Source organism: Cololabis saira, chromosome 1 (genome assembly GCF_033807715.1).
Source record: "Cololabis saira isolate AMF1-May2022 chromosome 1, fColSai1.1, whole genome shotgun sequence".
NCBI lineage: Eukaryota > Metazoa > Chordata > Actinopteri > Beloniformes > Belonidae > Cololabis > Cololabis saira.
In genome coordinates, this window is record NC_084587.1 from 27,147,043 (window position 1) to 27,161,513 (window position 14,471).

A 14,471-nucleotide genomic window follows, 5' to 3' on the forward strand; every position below is an offset into this window, starting at 1 on the left:
ACCTGCGGGAACAGCTTCCAAAGTCTTACGGAGTTACATATGCACAAGAAAACACATAAGGAGAACGTTTTGTTTTGTCTAGAATGTAATGAAAGATTCGCCAACAATGAGGAGTTTACTAGTCACGTCATGTCACACAACAAGGATGCGCCTTCTCAGACAGAGGGACAGCCAGCTAACAGATCTGAACCTGACACAAACTGCGGTGAGAGGGATTCGCCTGTTGAAGAATCTGAAGTTCCTGACCTGATAGATAACGAGAACGCTGGCGAATCTGCAGGATCTGAAGTTCGTGACTTGATAGATAACGAGAACTCTGGCAAGTCTGGATCTCAGAAAAGTAAGGTAAGAAAAGGGAAGGCCACAGAGAAGAAACGTCATTCTTGTCCCATCTGTGTCGATAGGTGCTTCAGAGGGCCGAACAAGCTGGCCAGACACATGAGGACACACACAAAGGAAAAGCCTTTCAACTGCCCCGTCTGTCCAATGACTTTCAGCCAGTCGTATCACATGATGCGGCACCTGAGGAACCAGCACAGCCTCGGACAGTATATCTGCTGTAAATGTGGGGGGGGTTTTAGCACCTGGCTGGAAATGAAAACACACAAAAGGAGTCATACTAATGAGGGCTTGAAGTGTTTGAAATGTGATAAACAAGTCAAAGACAAGACTGCACTCGAGAAGCATCTGAAGACGTGCAAGAAGAATCAAAACCTCACGTGTAACGACTGTGGCAAAGTGTTTGGTCGAATTTACCATTTGAAAAGGCACATGATGACCCATCGCAAAAAATCTGATGCCGAGTGTTATCCGTGCCCCGATTGTCCGAAGATTTTTGAATACCCAGAAACTCTCAATAAACACATGGAAATCCATGTGAAAGGCTACTTTGAGACTTGTTCAAAATGTAATGAAGTCTTCAACAGTCCTGAAGAACTGGAGGCTCACGGGTTGACTCATCGGTCTTACCCTTGCAGCATCTGCGGGAGGGTGTTTAAGGTTGAGTATGCACTAAAGAAGCACCAACAAAGTCACACAGATGGACAATATTACTGTTCGTTGTGCAACAAATATTTTATCAAGGTTTCTCACTTTAAGAGGCACCTATTGGTTCACAGCAGACGAGAAAACAGATGCCCACACTGTGACAGTGTGTTTTTAAAGTTGACAGCTTTTAAAGATCACCTGCGGTCTCATATTAATGAAAGACCGTACCAGTGTAGCTGCTGTGTTGAAAGCTTTGTGGAAAAGGACCATCTGGACCAACATTGCCTAAAGCACAGGAAATTCAAGAGGGAGAGGCCTTACTCGTGCAGTCGCTGTGATAACGCTTTCTCCACGTTGGCCGAGCTGACAACACACATGGGCTTACACGAGGGAGAGCAGCCGCAGACCTGCTCAGTCTGCGGAAGAACTTTCCTGAACAAGAACAAGCTGGAGAGGCATCTGGCTATCCATTCTGAGAAGAGGCCTCATCTCTGCTCCATCTGTGGCAACAGATTCCTCACTCCCGCCAGCCTCAAGTTGCACAGCCACACCCACACCGGGGAGAAGCCCTTCAAATGCGAGCAATGCAACAAGGGCTTCCGGTCGTCCAGCGGTCTTCGTCTGCACAAAAGACAGCACATGGACGAGCGGCCCACCTACGAGTGTCACGAGTGTGGGAGGTCGTACGGCCGCATCACGGAGCTGAAGATGCACCAGCGCCACCATACGGGAGATAAACCGTATGTTTGCGCCTGCTGCCCCAAACGCTTTATCAGCAAAGACAAGCTAAATGTCCACATGAGGACACACACAGGGGAGCGGCCATATTCCTGCCCTCACTGTGGGCAGACTTTTACTCAGACTGGGGACAGAAACAGACACATCAGCAAACACCACGCTTCAGTGAAGTGATGCCATTAAAGTGAAGCTTTGTTTTTGGTCTTTTGAACACCACTGGTGTTGCATGGTTGTCAGAGTAGGAGCCGTTAAAAGACTTGAGATTTGTGTCATATTTTCTGAAACCAAACTGTTTTGAAAGGTGACCTCGCATATGGTGCGTGTCAACTTTGAACATCAGGCTTGGTGTCCCAATCAATGAAAAGGTGTTACAGGTTCCCTCCACCATCCAGCTGTAAAACAGGATGATTTATTTGAAAAATGTCATGTTGAGCTAATTCTCAACAAAATGTTTAAGGTGCAAATTGTGGATTTATCTCAGTTTCACAGCATGAATTGATAGTTTAAACAGTTTTGTCTTTTTTTTTTTAAGTTTCAAGTTCTTGCACCAGATCAGATTTACAAAGTAGTAAGTAAACCAAACCCTAAAAAACACAATACATCTCTGGAAGCCCAACATGGGATACAGTGCGTGACTTTTCTCCTACGCGGTGAATGGAAACGCACATCGTAAGGCTGCTAATGCTTCTAAATGGTAAAAAATTATATTAATTCTGTTTTAGTGGATAGGATGTTTTGTTTATGTAAAAATCTTTGGTTAACACCAATTTTTTTTTACTTTTTTTTTAAATCAGCAAATTAACATTTTAGTTTTCAATTTAAAAAAGTGTGTAGGCATGTTTCAAAGGCTTTTATTTAGTTACATTTATCACAGATCTGAACAGCTTAACATAATAAAAAAAAACTTCTGTGTGCAAAAAATAGATTTGAAGATAAATATAAATCTTCAGTGGGCAGTTGTCTCTCTGCCAGTTGTCTCTTTTAAGTAAACCGAAATATTTCACTGTTTTGTTACTGGTTGTAAAGAGGTCTCTGTGGTCCTTTCAAAAAATAGCCGAATGTAATCTGTTATAAGTTGTTAAACTCCATTGGCAGAAGGGTGGCCTTCACCTCATATTTGAGTCTTTATGCTCATCTTCTCATTGCAACAAATGACCAAATTGAGTGATTTTTCTGTTTTATTAACAGAAATTTACAGACTTAACTACTGTCTGAAAATAATACAATTTTATGTTGTGCTGTTTTTTGATAAATGAACACCCTGGACACTACCTTACTCAAATGTATACAGATACAAAAACTTTGCATGCTGCTGTAGTTTGTCACTCACCCTTTTCAAGTCTTTGTCTCTGTTTTCCTATTAAACACATTTAAAACTACGGTATGTCCTACATCTGGTCTCATTGAAGATGTTAATTTTTTACTTTTGAGACACAGTAACTGCCCATATCTGATCATGCAAACTGAGTCTAACTATATAATCACCTAGAAGGATGAAAATGACACTAACATCTCAGTAATTGTTCATTTTGTTGTCCTATTGTTGGAATGCCTCCAATAATTTCACTTTCCTTTTGTTTTGGTTGTATTTTTGTCTTTAAATGCCATATAAATAAAACTGTTCTTTGCCATGCCGCGCTTTGAGATTGTGTAAGAATATGCAAGCATCACTTTTTCATCCAACTAACACACAAACGACTATCAGAATCTGCTGTCTTAAAAACTTCAGGTTTATATTTGACTTTAGAAACTACATGAACTCGGTTGGGTGGGGGGGTATTTTATCAGTATCAAAACGGAGTTTAGAATATTTTTAAACAATGTCCTTGAAAATCTAGAAAAATAAAGAGAAATCAACCCACTCTGCCCACAAGGGGATGAGATTTATGAAAGGTGAGATGTTTCACGTGTGTAAAACCAAGTTTGAGGTTGTACAATTGCTGATGATGGTTTGACAGGTACAATCGAAAAGTTTGGAAAAGAAAGGGGCTGTGTGTAAAATGCAATATGACCGTACCGATCATATATATTTAATTGCTTTAGTATTACAGGGCTATCAATGTCAAAATATCTTTACAGGAAAATGACATGTTCAGTTCAAAGTGGAGGAGCCGTTTTCACCTCTCGTCTGTCCCTGAGTTCGATGTTAATATCTCTAATCAACTATCAGTATATACAGCAGAAATGGTGGCAGTCTTTATTGGGTTACAGTGGGTGGAAGAGGTCAGTCCTGATAAGGTGCTGGTATGCACAGATTCAATAGCTGTATTGGAAAGTATACAATCAGCAACAACTTTCAGAGAAAACTTACTCATAGATATTTATCATAGTTTATTAAGATTACACAGATGTGGCGTAGACGTACAGTTCTGTTGGGTACCAGCACATGAGGGAGTGACAGGGAATGAGGGTGCTGATAAATTAGCAAAAATGGCATTGCAAAAGGAAATAACAATACCAGTTCCACTAGAAAAAGGAGATGGTAAAGCAGTAATAAAGAAGAAAGGAATGGAAATATGGCAGAAAAGGTGGGAGGAAGATCAGAAAGAACAAGAATATCACAAAATATAAAAGTATCATAATAAAGAAATACAGAAAGGAACAGAAGGGAGGAAATAGTCATAACAAGACTCAGACTGGACCACACAGGACTAAATGGCACTTGGTATGTTATGGGGAAAAGGGACAGTGATAAGTGTGAGAACTGTGGAGTAAAAGAAAACAGTGAACATATTCTAATGTACAGGACTGTCTCAGAAAATTAGAATATTGTGATAAAGTTCTTTATTTTCTGTAATGCAATTTAAAAAAAACAAAAATGTCATACATTCTGGATTCATTACAAATCAACTGAAATATTGCAAGCTTACAGTTTAAGATTAAGATACCCAGAATATTCTAATTTTTTGAGATAGGATATTTGAGTTTTCTTAAGCTGTAAGCCATGATCAGCAATATTAAAATAATAAAAGGCTTGCAATATTTCAGTTCATTTGTAATGAATCTACAACGTATGACATTTTTGTTTTTGTAATTGTATTACAGAAAATCACAATATTCTAATTTTCTGAGACAGTCCTGTATTTCAACAGATATGAAATAGAAAGAGAGCGGCTACAGGAAAAAGTGAGAGAGGCAGGACGTGAGTGGAATTTGAGGGGGATACTGGGAACAGGGAGAGGAGGTTGAAATCACCAGAAATGCACTAATTCATTTCTTAAAAGACGTAGAATTTTAAAAAAACAGGCTAAATGAAATTATGTTACACACTCTTGTACAGTAGGTGGCGGTATGCACCTGAGAGTTGGTTGCGATCCGCCAATAAAACAAAGATTAAGAAGGGATAAACTGGCACTTACATACTGGGTAAGATTAAAAGGGAGTGGGGAAGAAAACCTTGCAACGATGACAATAAAAGACTGTTGGGAATACTCTAAATTCCAGAGACATGGGTTTGGGTGGTCAAGGGATGAAAGGTTGAGAAGATATGCAATGGAGACATTAAAATTCACTAAATACACAACATACTGGAACAGAAAAAAGAATGGAGAATGAACGAAGTAGGAGGTAAAGCGAGTATTTACTTGAGAAATATTTATTACAACTACCTGGAAATATACACAGATGGGTCAAAAAATCAAAAGGATTGTGTGGGAATAGGTGTATATATCCCTGAGTTTGATGTGAATATCTCCAAAAGATTATCCAACCAACTATCAGTATATACAGCAGAAATGGTGGCAGTCTTTATTGGGTTACAGTGGGTGGAAGAGGTTAGTCCTGATAAGGTGGTGGTTTGCACAGATTCAATAGCGGTATTAGAAAGTATACAATCAACAACAACGTGCAGAGAAGACTTACTCATAGATATTTCTCATAGTTTATTAAGATTACACAGATGTGGCATAAATGTTCAGTTCTGTTGGGTACCAGCACATGAGGGAGTAACAGGGAATGAGGGTGCTGATAAATTAGCAAAAATGGCTCTACAAAAGGAAATAACAATACCAGTTCCACTGGGAAAATGAGAAGGTAAAGCAATAAAAAAGAAGAAAGGAATGGAAATATGGCAGAAAAGGTGGGAGGAAGATCAGAAAAGACAGGGATATCACAAAATATAAAAGACTATAATAACAAAAAATTATACTGAAAGGAACAGAAGGGAGGAAACAGTCATAACAAGACTCAGACTGGACCACACAGGACTATATGGCACCTTGCATGTAATGGGAAAAAGGGATAGTGATAAATGTGAGAACTGTGGAATAAAAGAAAACAGTGAACGTATCCTCATGCACTGTAACAGATATGAAATAGAAAGAGAACGGCTACAGGAAAAAGTGAGAGAGGCAGGACGTGAGTGGAATTTGAGGGGGATACTGGGAACAGAGGGAGAGGGGGTTGTAATCACCAGAAAGGCACTAATTCATTTCTTAAAAGACATTAGGCTGATAAACAGGATTTAAAACGGGCTAAATGAAATAATTGTACACACTCTTGTACAGTAGGTGGCGGTATGCACCTGAAAGTTGCTTGCGATCCGCCAATAAACTGAGAGAAGAAGAAGAATAAAACAAAGAAGAAGAAGAAGAGCACCTCCCGTCCGCCAGGCGGCAGCACCGCGGGAGAGGAAGCGCCAGCAGCGTTAGCTCCAAGCGGCTAAAGCGCTCCGTGTCACCGCCTCGCCCTGGAGATTTGACGGTCCTGGGACGAGTTTACAACACACCACCGGGCTATTTGGGTAAACCTGGTTATAGTTCAGGGTCTAATCATTTGTAATCTTCAGCCAAACGGCGTTCAAGCCTCTAAATGCTGATGACTGTGTCAGATTAGCTGAGGCTGCGACAGCAGCTGCGTTTCTGATCTCCAGGTTTCAACAACCTTAACATCTCTGGGAATCACGAGAATCGAATGGTTAAAGCCTTCCGACTCTGTCTTTGTAATCAAGTTCCTTAAACCGAGTTAATTTCGACCGACTTCCGTGTTAATGACGGCTAATTTTTAACTTTAGAGGTCTTAACTTGGTCTTCTTTTTGTAAACAGGACAATGATAAAACAATAACAAGAGCAACACAGTGAGTAGAACATTACTATATACAGTACAGGTATAGACACAAATCAGGGAAAACCATTAATAATAACAAGGAAAAAAAAAGGAGCACAATATCAGAGTCTCTTGAGAAAGGAAACATAAACTGAAAGAAGAGTTGTGCTCCGTCTTCACATCAAATCCTGTTTACATTATTTTTCCATTTTTATAGTGAGCTTTTACCCACTCCCCCCACCCTAGGTATGTTGAGCCACAAATAATAAAATTACTAAGTTAATAAAAATGAAAACATAGGTTAATAAAGGGGAAAAAAGTGAATAAGTAAACTGGTTAAATAATAATTTAAAAAAAAAACAACCTCAGAACAACAAGAGGAACAACTAACTCAGTGTTTTGTGATGGCTGCTGGCTTTATTCCTGCCAGTGGGCAGGATGTGTTTAGCGTGGGGCCGTATCAGACCCCGCTGCCTGAATCAAGCAGCAAAGTCAGTGGAGAAGAGGCCAGGCGGTTTTATGAAGGCTTGGTGAAAGATACCGAAGGACAAAATGTGTCGAGGCATGAGATCACCCAGCGACAAGGTGGGATAAGACAGAAAAGAGGAGAGTCTGGGAGGAGGATGAGGAGAAGCCGGCCTGTGGGAGTCCAGCAGCAGCTTGAATCTGCGGTGCAGAGAGAGGTTTCCAGTGGAAGTGAAGGCGACCAGAGAGGGGAGCCGAGCAGCTTGGAGAGGGGCCAGGAGCTGCAGGGGCTCCGGCTGCTGAGGTGTGCCCATGAGGGGGACGTGTCTGCACTCAAGGACCTGCTCTCAAAGGGGGTCGACATAAACTTCCAGGTAATGGGCCCCCACATTTTCTTTTAAACGTATTAAATGTATTACCATAACTGGTGTGATTTGAGCTTCTTGGAGATTAATGTGACGAAAACAAAGGAACTGGTCATGTTGGAAAAAGATCCAGTGCAGCCCCTTACAATCAAGGATCACAGTGTAGAGGTAGTAGGAGACTTTAATAAATATTTAGGTACCTTTATTGACAGCAATCTTAACTTTAGTAACAACACTGACCACATCTTTAAATCTTGTAATCAATGGCTACATTTACTATGCAAGCTCAACTCTTTTAGTGTGAGCAAGCAGATTATGGAGACTGTCTATAAGAACCTCATAGAGGGAATGTTAACCTTTAACATGGCAATGTGGTACGGCAACCTTAACACAAAAAATAGATGCAAGCTACAAAGAATAGTGAATCTAGCCTCAAAAATAATAGGGAAGACACAGAGAAACTTAAGTGGTATTTATAAGGAAGTAATTGGGGGAAAAAAAGCTGCTAGGATAGCAAATGATCCTCCTCACCCACTCTGCAGCGAGTTTAAATTACTTCCCTCAGGTAGATGGTACCGTGTACCAAAGGCTAACCATAACATATTTAAAAACTCATTCATTCAACGCCATTAAGGCTCTGAATGAGGGCACGTCTCGGTAGACTTGTCTTTTATTTACATCGCCTTGTTGTTCCTCCTTTTTTGCCACTAAGATGTTTTGCCTATAAATGTTTGTTGCTGTGTCATGTTACTGTTGTTTTTGTATTATGAGACAAAAGACAAATCTCCACTTGTGGACAAATAAACTAACTAATTAACTTATTTGATTCCTACGTTTGTGTTTTCTGTTCCAGGATACATATTTTTGGACAGCTGTGATGTGTGCAAGCTGGTCAGGACAACGATCTGCAGTGAGACTGCTGCTGAGACATGGAGCAGCCTGGGTGGGAGTGGTGGACACGCGGGGCAGGGATGCCCAGGACCTTGCACTGGAAGGTATTATCGTGCAACACTCCCTATCTACATTGGAAATATGCATGTGTACATATATGCCTGTAATATTAAACTTCTCCCTTTTGTTTGAATTAACAGCAGGCCACACTGAAGTGTTGGAAGAGCTTTTGAACTATGGGAGAAGGCCACAGAGAGAAATGCAGCGTGATGACAGGTTAGCATACTTTTGAATGAATGTGTGTATGGGACCTTTGTACTGCTCAGGAAAAGCTAGAACAAAACTGGCAGCACTGGTTCCAGGGTTATTTGTACTCTATTAACAATGAGCAGGCCATACGGAGCTGTTATAGGGATTTATTGACACAGAGAGATTTATTTGAACTATCTGCTCATGATGAGAAAGTTGCAAGTACAAATTTTGTACCCTTGAGTCATTGTGAAAGTTTAAGTGTAGCATAACTTCACAAAATGTAATCTTAATGCAGCAAAGTGCCTAAAGGCTGCTTGTGCACCATAAAGTGATCTGACAAAACTCTTGAAGGCCATGCAGGGTTTCTTTCACTTGCAAGTTTTGTCACCTGCAGCAGTCCTCTGCATCCAAACATTAGTGACTGCTAGACTGAGAATGCAACTACACATGTGCCTAGATACATTTTCCAAAAAAATAAAAACACCAGAAAAAGAAAACGAGTACTAAACGTGCAACATGGTGGTTTATTTTTGGCCTGAACCAGACTTGATAAAACAACGGAATTTTGGAAAATACACCTGGTCGACTTTGTATGCTAATGCTTTATATAAGCTGTAAGCCAGTCGGAACTACAGGTATTTGTTTGCAGAAACTTGCAATGGACGAGCAGTAATAACAGATTTCAGCATGGCCAATATAAACATTTTTTTCTCGTCAGAGACTAAACAAAGTGCTAACAAAAACAGGATTTGATCCCTCTCAAAGACTGCTTTAAAAAACCAGCTTCTGCAGCTGTTTTTGGAGAATAGCCTCCTGGCTATCAGTTCTGTGGAGCTTTGCCAACATAGCTGCATTTTATTATTCCAAAAATATATCTGCAATTAAACATGACATGGTTGGCAGCTGTTTAAACTTGTCTCATTTTTATTTTGACATTATACCACAGACAAGTTTCTTTTGAAAAAAATTTTCAGTCCTGAGTGAAGTTGACTTGGTTAAGTTATTCTTTGTAGCCAACTCGTAATAAGTGCTAATAAATCGTAAGTGCCCAGTGCGCGCCATGACACATTATAATGAAGTGTGGCAGTTGTCATGACAACCAAACATTTGTATTGCTTATGATTCATACTTTGAAATGTCAGGTATGGTCCTTTTAGCATTATATAGCAGACATGTCATGTACATTTGTTCTTTTCTTGACAATATTGGGTGAAGATTCAGTAGGAAATAACAAGCTGAACATTGAGTTTTTCAAATAAAGAATGCAGCTAACAGAATGGGATCAATTCAAGTGATCATAAAAGGAAAAAGTGTTTCAAGCAACAAAATCAATGCAGATCAGTAGATTAAAAGCAAGGGGAAAACAAAGTGAACCTTCGTGGAGGAAGAAGTATACACAGTATTCTTTTCCTCAGTAATGCTGCTCATTACGACTTGTCCTAATTTAATGATTACCCAAAAGGGTTGATTGGAAACTTGCATCTGGTTGTAATGTTTTCTAGCTGGTGACGTTTTTCATACGCATTGGTTTTTAAATTTCAGTATATTGAACAATATGGGACTGCATGGAGAAGGTACCGAGAGCTGCGTGTATCTTCTTTAGCAGTTAAACCAGAGGGAAGCTGACAGTTTGTCTGAAGCTGTCGGCATGAACCGCTGGATTTATGAGAACAAATCTTTTCTTCCAGCAGCGTTTTAGTAGTTAATGGAACCTCTGCTTACATGGTGAAAGCTTTCGCATAGACTAATGAAATAAGAGGATGTCAATAATTTTTAACTGCAGGGTTGCACCATTGTAGTGGAGGTTGGGTCTATACAATAAATGTTCACAAGCAATCATTTAAATTGCCTTATGAATTCAAGGCTACGTGGGGGAGCAGAAGTCTCATCGAGCAGGGGCTGTGTTGCTTGTATCCATGTCTCATTAAGACTTTGAGAAATTGCATCAACTTTGGATAAGACTGTAATATGTCTCGTTATTTCTTTTCTCCTTCCATCGTCTCTGCATGTCTCCAGTGTCGTCCAGACTCAGTGGTGTGACGTGTGTTCCAGCAAGTACAGGTGCAGCCCCTCATCACATCTGTCCTCTACACTGCATCAGTTCAGTGTGCGTCATCCACCGCCCACCCCCTACTACTGCCTCCCCCCCTCCAGCAACAGCTACAAGATGATGGTTCGGTGCGGCTGGAAACCAGGCAGCGGACTGGGGCCCGAGGGAGAAGGGCCTCAACAGCCAGTGCCTACGGTCTTGAAGAGAGACCAGGAAGGTCTGGGCTACGGACAGACAAAAAGAGCTAAAATTACTCATTTCCAAGCCGGAGACCATGATGCTGTTAAACTGGCGAGGGAGAAAAGGGAGATGGGGAAGAAAGGACAGAGGAAGGAAGAAACTAAGAGAAGAGAACAAAAAGATAAAACCTGGGAAAGAGATTTCCGGGCATCTTTTTATCTCTGACACTTGTTTGCCGAACATTTTGACAGATTGACTGAAGTTGATCGTTTTCCACCGTGCCTTCACTTTACTTCAGACTTCCTAACTCCTGCCCTTTATGGAATCAGTCATACTCCTGTCTACTTGTGCAATAAACAAATGTGGCATGTGCGTCAAAAAATACTTGCTTTATGCTTGTGTGTGTGTGTGTGATATATGTAGGTGTGACATTCACTGAGAATCCAAATTGAAATCCTTTACGTCACAAATTTAGTTTTTCTCTTTCTCGGTGTTGCTCAGTTATTTGGAACCTGTTGCCTCAGTAACAAAGTAACAAGTGGTAACTGGTCCTCTCCTTTTTCCCTGCCTGGAGGCTCCAACATCCTGGTAAAAATGTGTCCTTTATCCATCATCTCTGTGCACAAACCATCTAAATCTAGCACCTCATACTTTTATTTCCAAAGTATCCAACCTTTCTTCTTATATGTTCCCTCTCAATCATATAATTTTTGTCTAAAAATCGGTGCCAGCACATTCCCACCGTTGCTCAGGTGTTTTTTCACTCTCCAAGATGTTGTGGACACTTGAGTTAAATGATCTGCTCCCATCTCTCCTGCCACTTTCAGATCATCAAGACCAATTGCCTTGCTGCACCTCATGATCTTCAAAGCTGCTCTCGCTCCAGCCTCACTGATCCTTGGAACTTCTTGGTTTGCTGGTCCTACAGATTCCAAGCTATTAATTACCTTTCTCTCTTTTTTTCCATTTATCTATTCACTAAAGAACTCTTTCCATCTTGCCCTCACTCTTTCCCTATCACAAGCACATTTCCATCTTCATCCTAAATCACGCCGCATCTCCTTCCCATTTTGATCTGTCTCGCTGATCAGTACAAATCCTTCCTTAATGTTCAGCCTCTTATGCAACTCTTAATAAGCTTCCCATTTAGCCTTTCTCACCTCACTCTTTGCTTTACGTTGCATCTCTCTGAGATCTTGACTACTTTCTTCATATCTTTTGCTATTAATTTTTGTTGCAAATTTTTTTTTGTTGTGAACTTTTGACACCATAATATTTTAACAATTTATTTTGCAATAGAAACTGCTTCAGTAAAGAAAAGTAATTATGACTTAAACATATTCACGCCGTTTCAGAATTCCTTATTTACCACATCTGGCCAGAGGACACTCTATGAACACAGGCTGTCATGCATGATGACATGTAACGCAGCCTGCAGCCTGCACTCATCAGTTGCAGGCTTGGCTACAACAGAGCGTGGACTAAACTGCTGATGTGTTCAAACGTGCTTCCACGTGTAGCTCCAAACCAGATGAAGTGGTTGATGCAAAATCAGTTCTGTTGTTGGGAAACGGTGTGTGCTGTAAGTTGGGCTGTCGGAAGGCGCCTATAGCAGCAGTAATGCCACTGATCTGTTCAGTCATGCTGCAGTCATGACAAGCAGTCCAAGCATTATGACGCCGCTAAAGCTTATTAATCTTCTTGGAGGAGGATGTGACGCTGTTTAATGCGGTGGAAAGCTTCAGATGAAAGATGTCAGTCATTGACCTGATACCCAAGCTCCCTGGCTGCTGATAGTTTTCAGCTATATCTTTATCTTCTGGATTATGAACCACTTTTCATTTTTTCATTATTTGAGAAAAAAAAAAAGTTGAGCGGTAAAAATGCATGTTACGTTTAAAACTGACAATTACAATGTCGAGATTCTGACAATTATGGTAACGTAATGTTTCTCAGTAATGGATCTAATTTAAAAGAAAAAGTTTAACTATCAATTTTATTTATAAGATGTAATATAGGGAGACATTTTATGGACTTGGCAGTTTCATTTATCACAGGTTTGTGGCTGCAATTCATTTTAAGGCACTTTTGGCTGTTTGCCCATGATTTTCTTATTCATAAAAATATATTGTGTAAACCAAAATGAATATGTATATTATCATAAAAATGTTAACGTCATCCAGCCCTACCTGTCTTGCCTTTAACCCTTTTGTGACCATATTGGGTCACTTCAGAAGAACTAGAGTATGGTTATTACAAAAATAAGTTAGAATATCAATAGAGGTGCTTTAATATTCTCCAATAACCCTCTAATTTGGAAATTTCAAGCATTTTATTGACTGCCCTATAAAGGTTTAACATTTGCTTTAGTTGCCCTGTCATCTAGCTGTTCCCTGTGCAGAGCCTGTCTCAACCACTGAAGTTCACACAGCAACCTTCCTCCTTCATCTTCCATTATTTGATCTTCTGCTCACTCTTTACTGTTGTTTCCTTTTGTAACGATAGATTCATATTACATATCACCATCCAGTCCTGTCTTGCATTAGATGTCACCAGATTGCAGCTTCCAATCTCTAACATATTGTGCAAATTATGTAGTCCTCTTAGATCCTGTGGACACCACTCTTCTTGAAAATACATTACACCATCTTTCCTCCCATGTTACTATCTTTAACACCATACTTTCCCATCACCTCTTCATCTACTCACAAACGTGAACGGTTTTACTTCAACCCCAACCCTATCCCTGGGTAAGCTCCTCATCACTTCATCTAACTCACTCTTTTTCTTCAGCTTACAACAAACGTTTGGAGTATTGAAAAAGACCATCATCACACCTCCATGTTCTGTCTTCGTGATCGTTACCTTTTCTGACGCTTCACCTTCAGAACCCTATTTACACACGTTTCCTGTGCCGGATTCTGAAGTCCAACATTTGAAACATTTAACCAGTGGAGACATTTGGAAACTAAAACTTTAAATTTTGTTCGCCTCCTTTCTTGTGTTTCTCAACTCTACACTAAAATAGGTCTGCTAAAAACCACTGACATAACGATGAATAAAGGTCTCATCAGATTAACAGGATGCTGGATTAAGAGAACCAAAAGGGACTGTTTGATGGTGTTGGTTAAGTAAACCTTCAGAAATGTCTGAATTGGATTCCTTTTTGCATTAGAAGACCGTGTGTGGCTCATGACCTGCTGCTGCTGGTGACCTTATTTCTTTAGAAAGTGTTGCAACTTCATAGTTCATAGGAAACTATTTTATGTATCAGTGAGTGATACTCATTTACTTAGTGGTTTACTGATGACGAGGAAACATTTCTTTACGTTTTTTTTATCCCAATGACAACACCTGTCAAGAGTCAGCAGCAAAAATCTGTTTAATCATTAGTCCAGACTTAAAGGTATTAATTGCAATCGTATTTCAAAACATTTATTGTTATACTGGGTGAAATGGTCCTTCCATCCTGAGAGTAGCCAGTGAATAATGTGTTCAG

General features: G+C 40.1%; 1 protein-coding gene across 1 annotated transcript; it reads left to right on the top strand.

The window, feature by feature from the left end:
* The first annotated feature begins 6,307 nt into the window (after positions 1-6,307).
* Positions 6,308-11,354, top strand: gpank1 (G patch domain and ankyrin repeats 1). The gene is made up of 4 exons (XM_061731064.1): positions 6,308-7,608; positions 8,453-8,594; positions 8,691-8,766; positions 10,759-11,354. Exons 1-4 carry the CDS (start codon positions 7,174-7,176, stop codon positions 11,195-11,197), a joined length of 1,092 nt encoding a protein of 363 aa, XP_061587048.1. The 5' UTR covers positions 6,308-7,173; the 3' UTR covers positions 11,198-11,354.
* Positions 11,355-14,471: the final 3,117 nt, after the last annotated feature.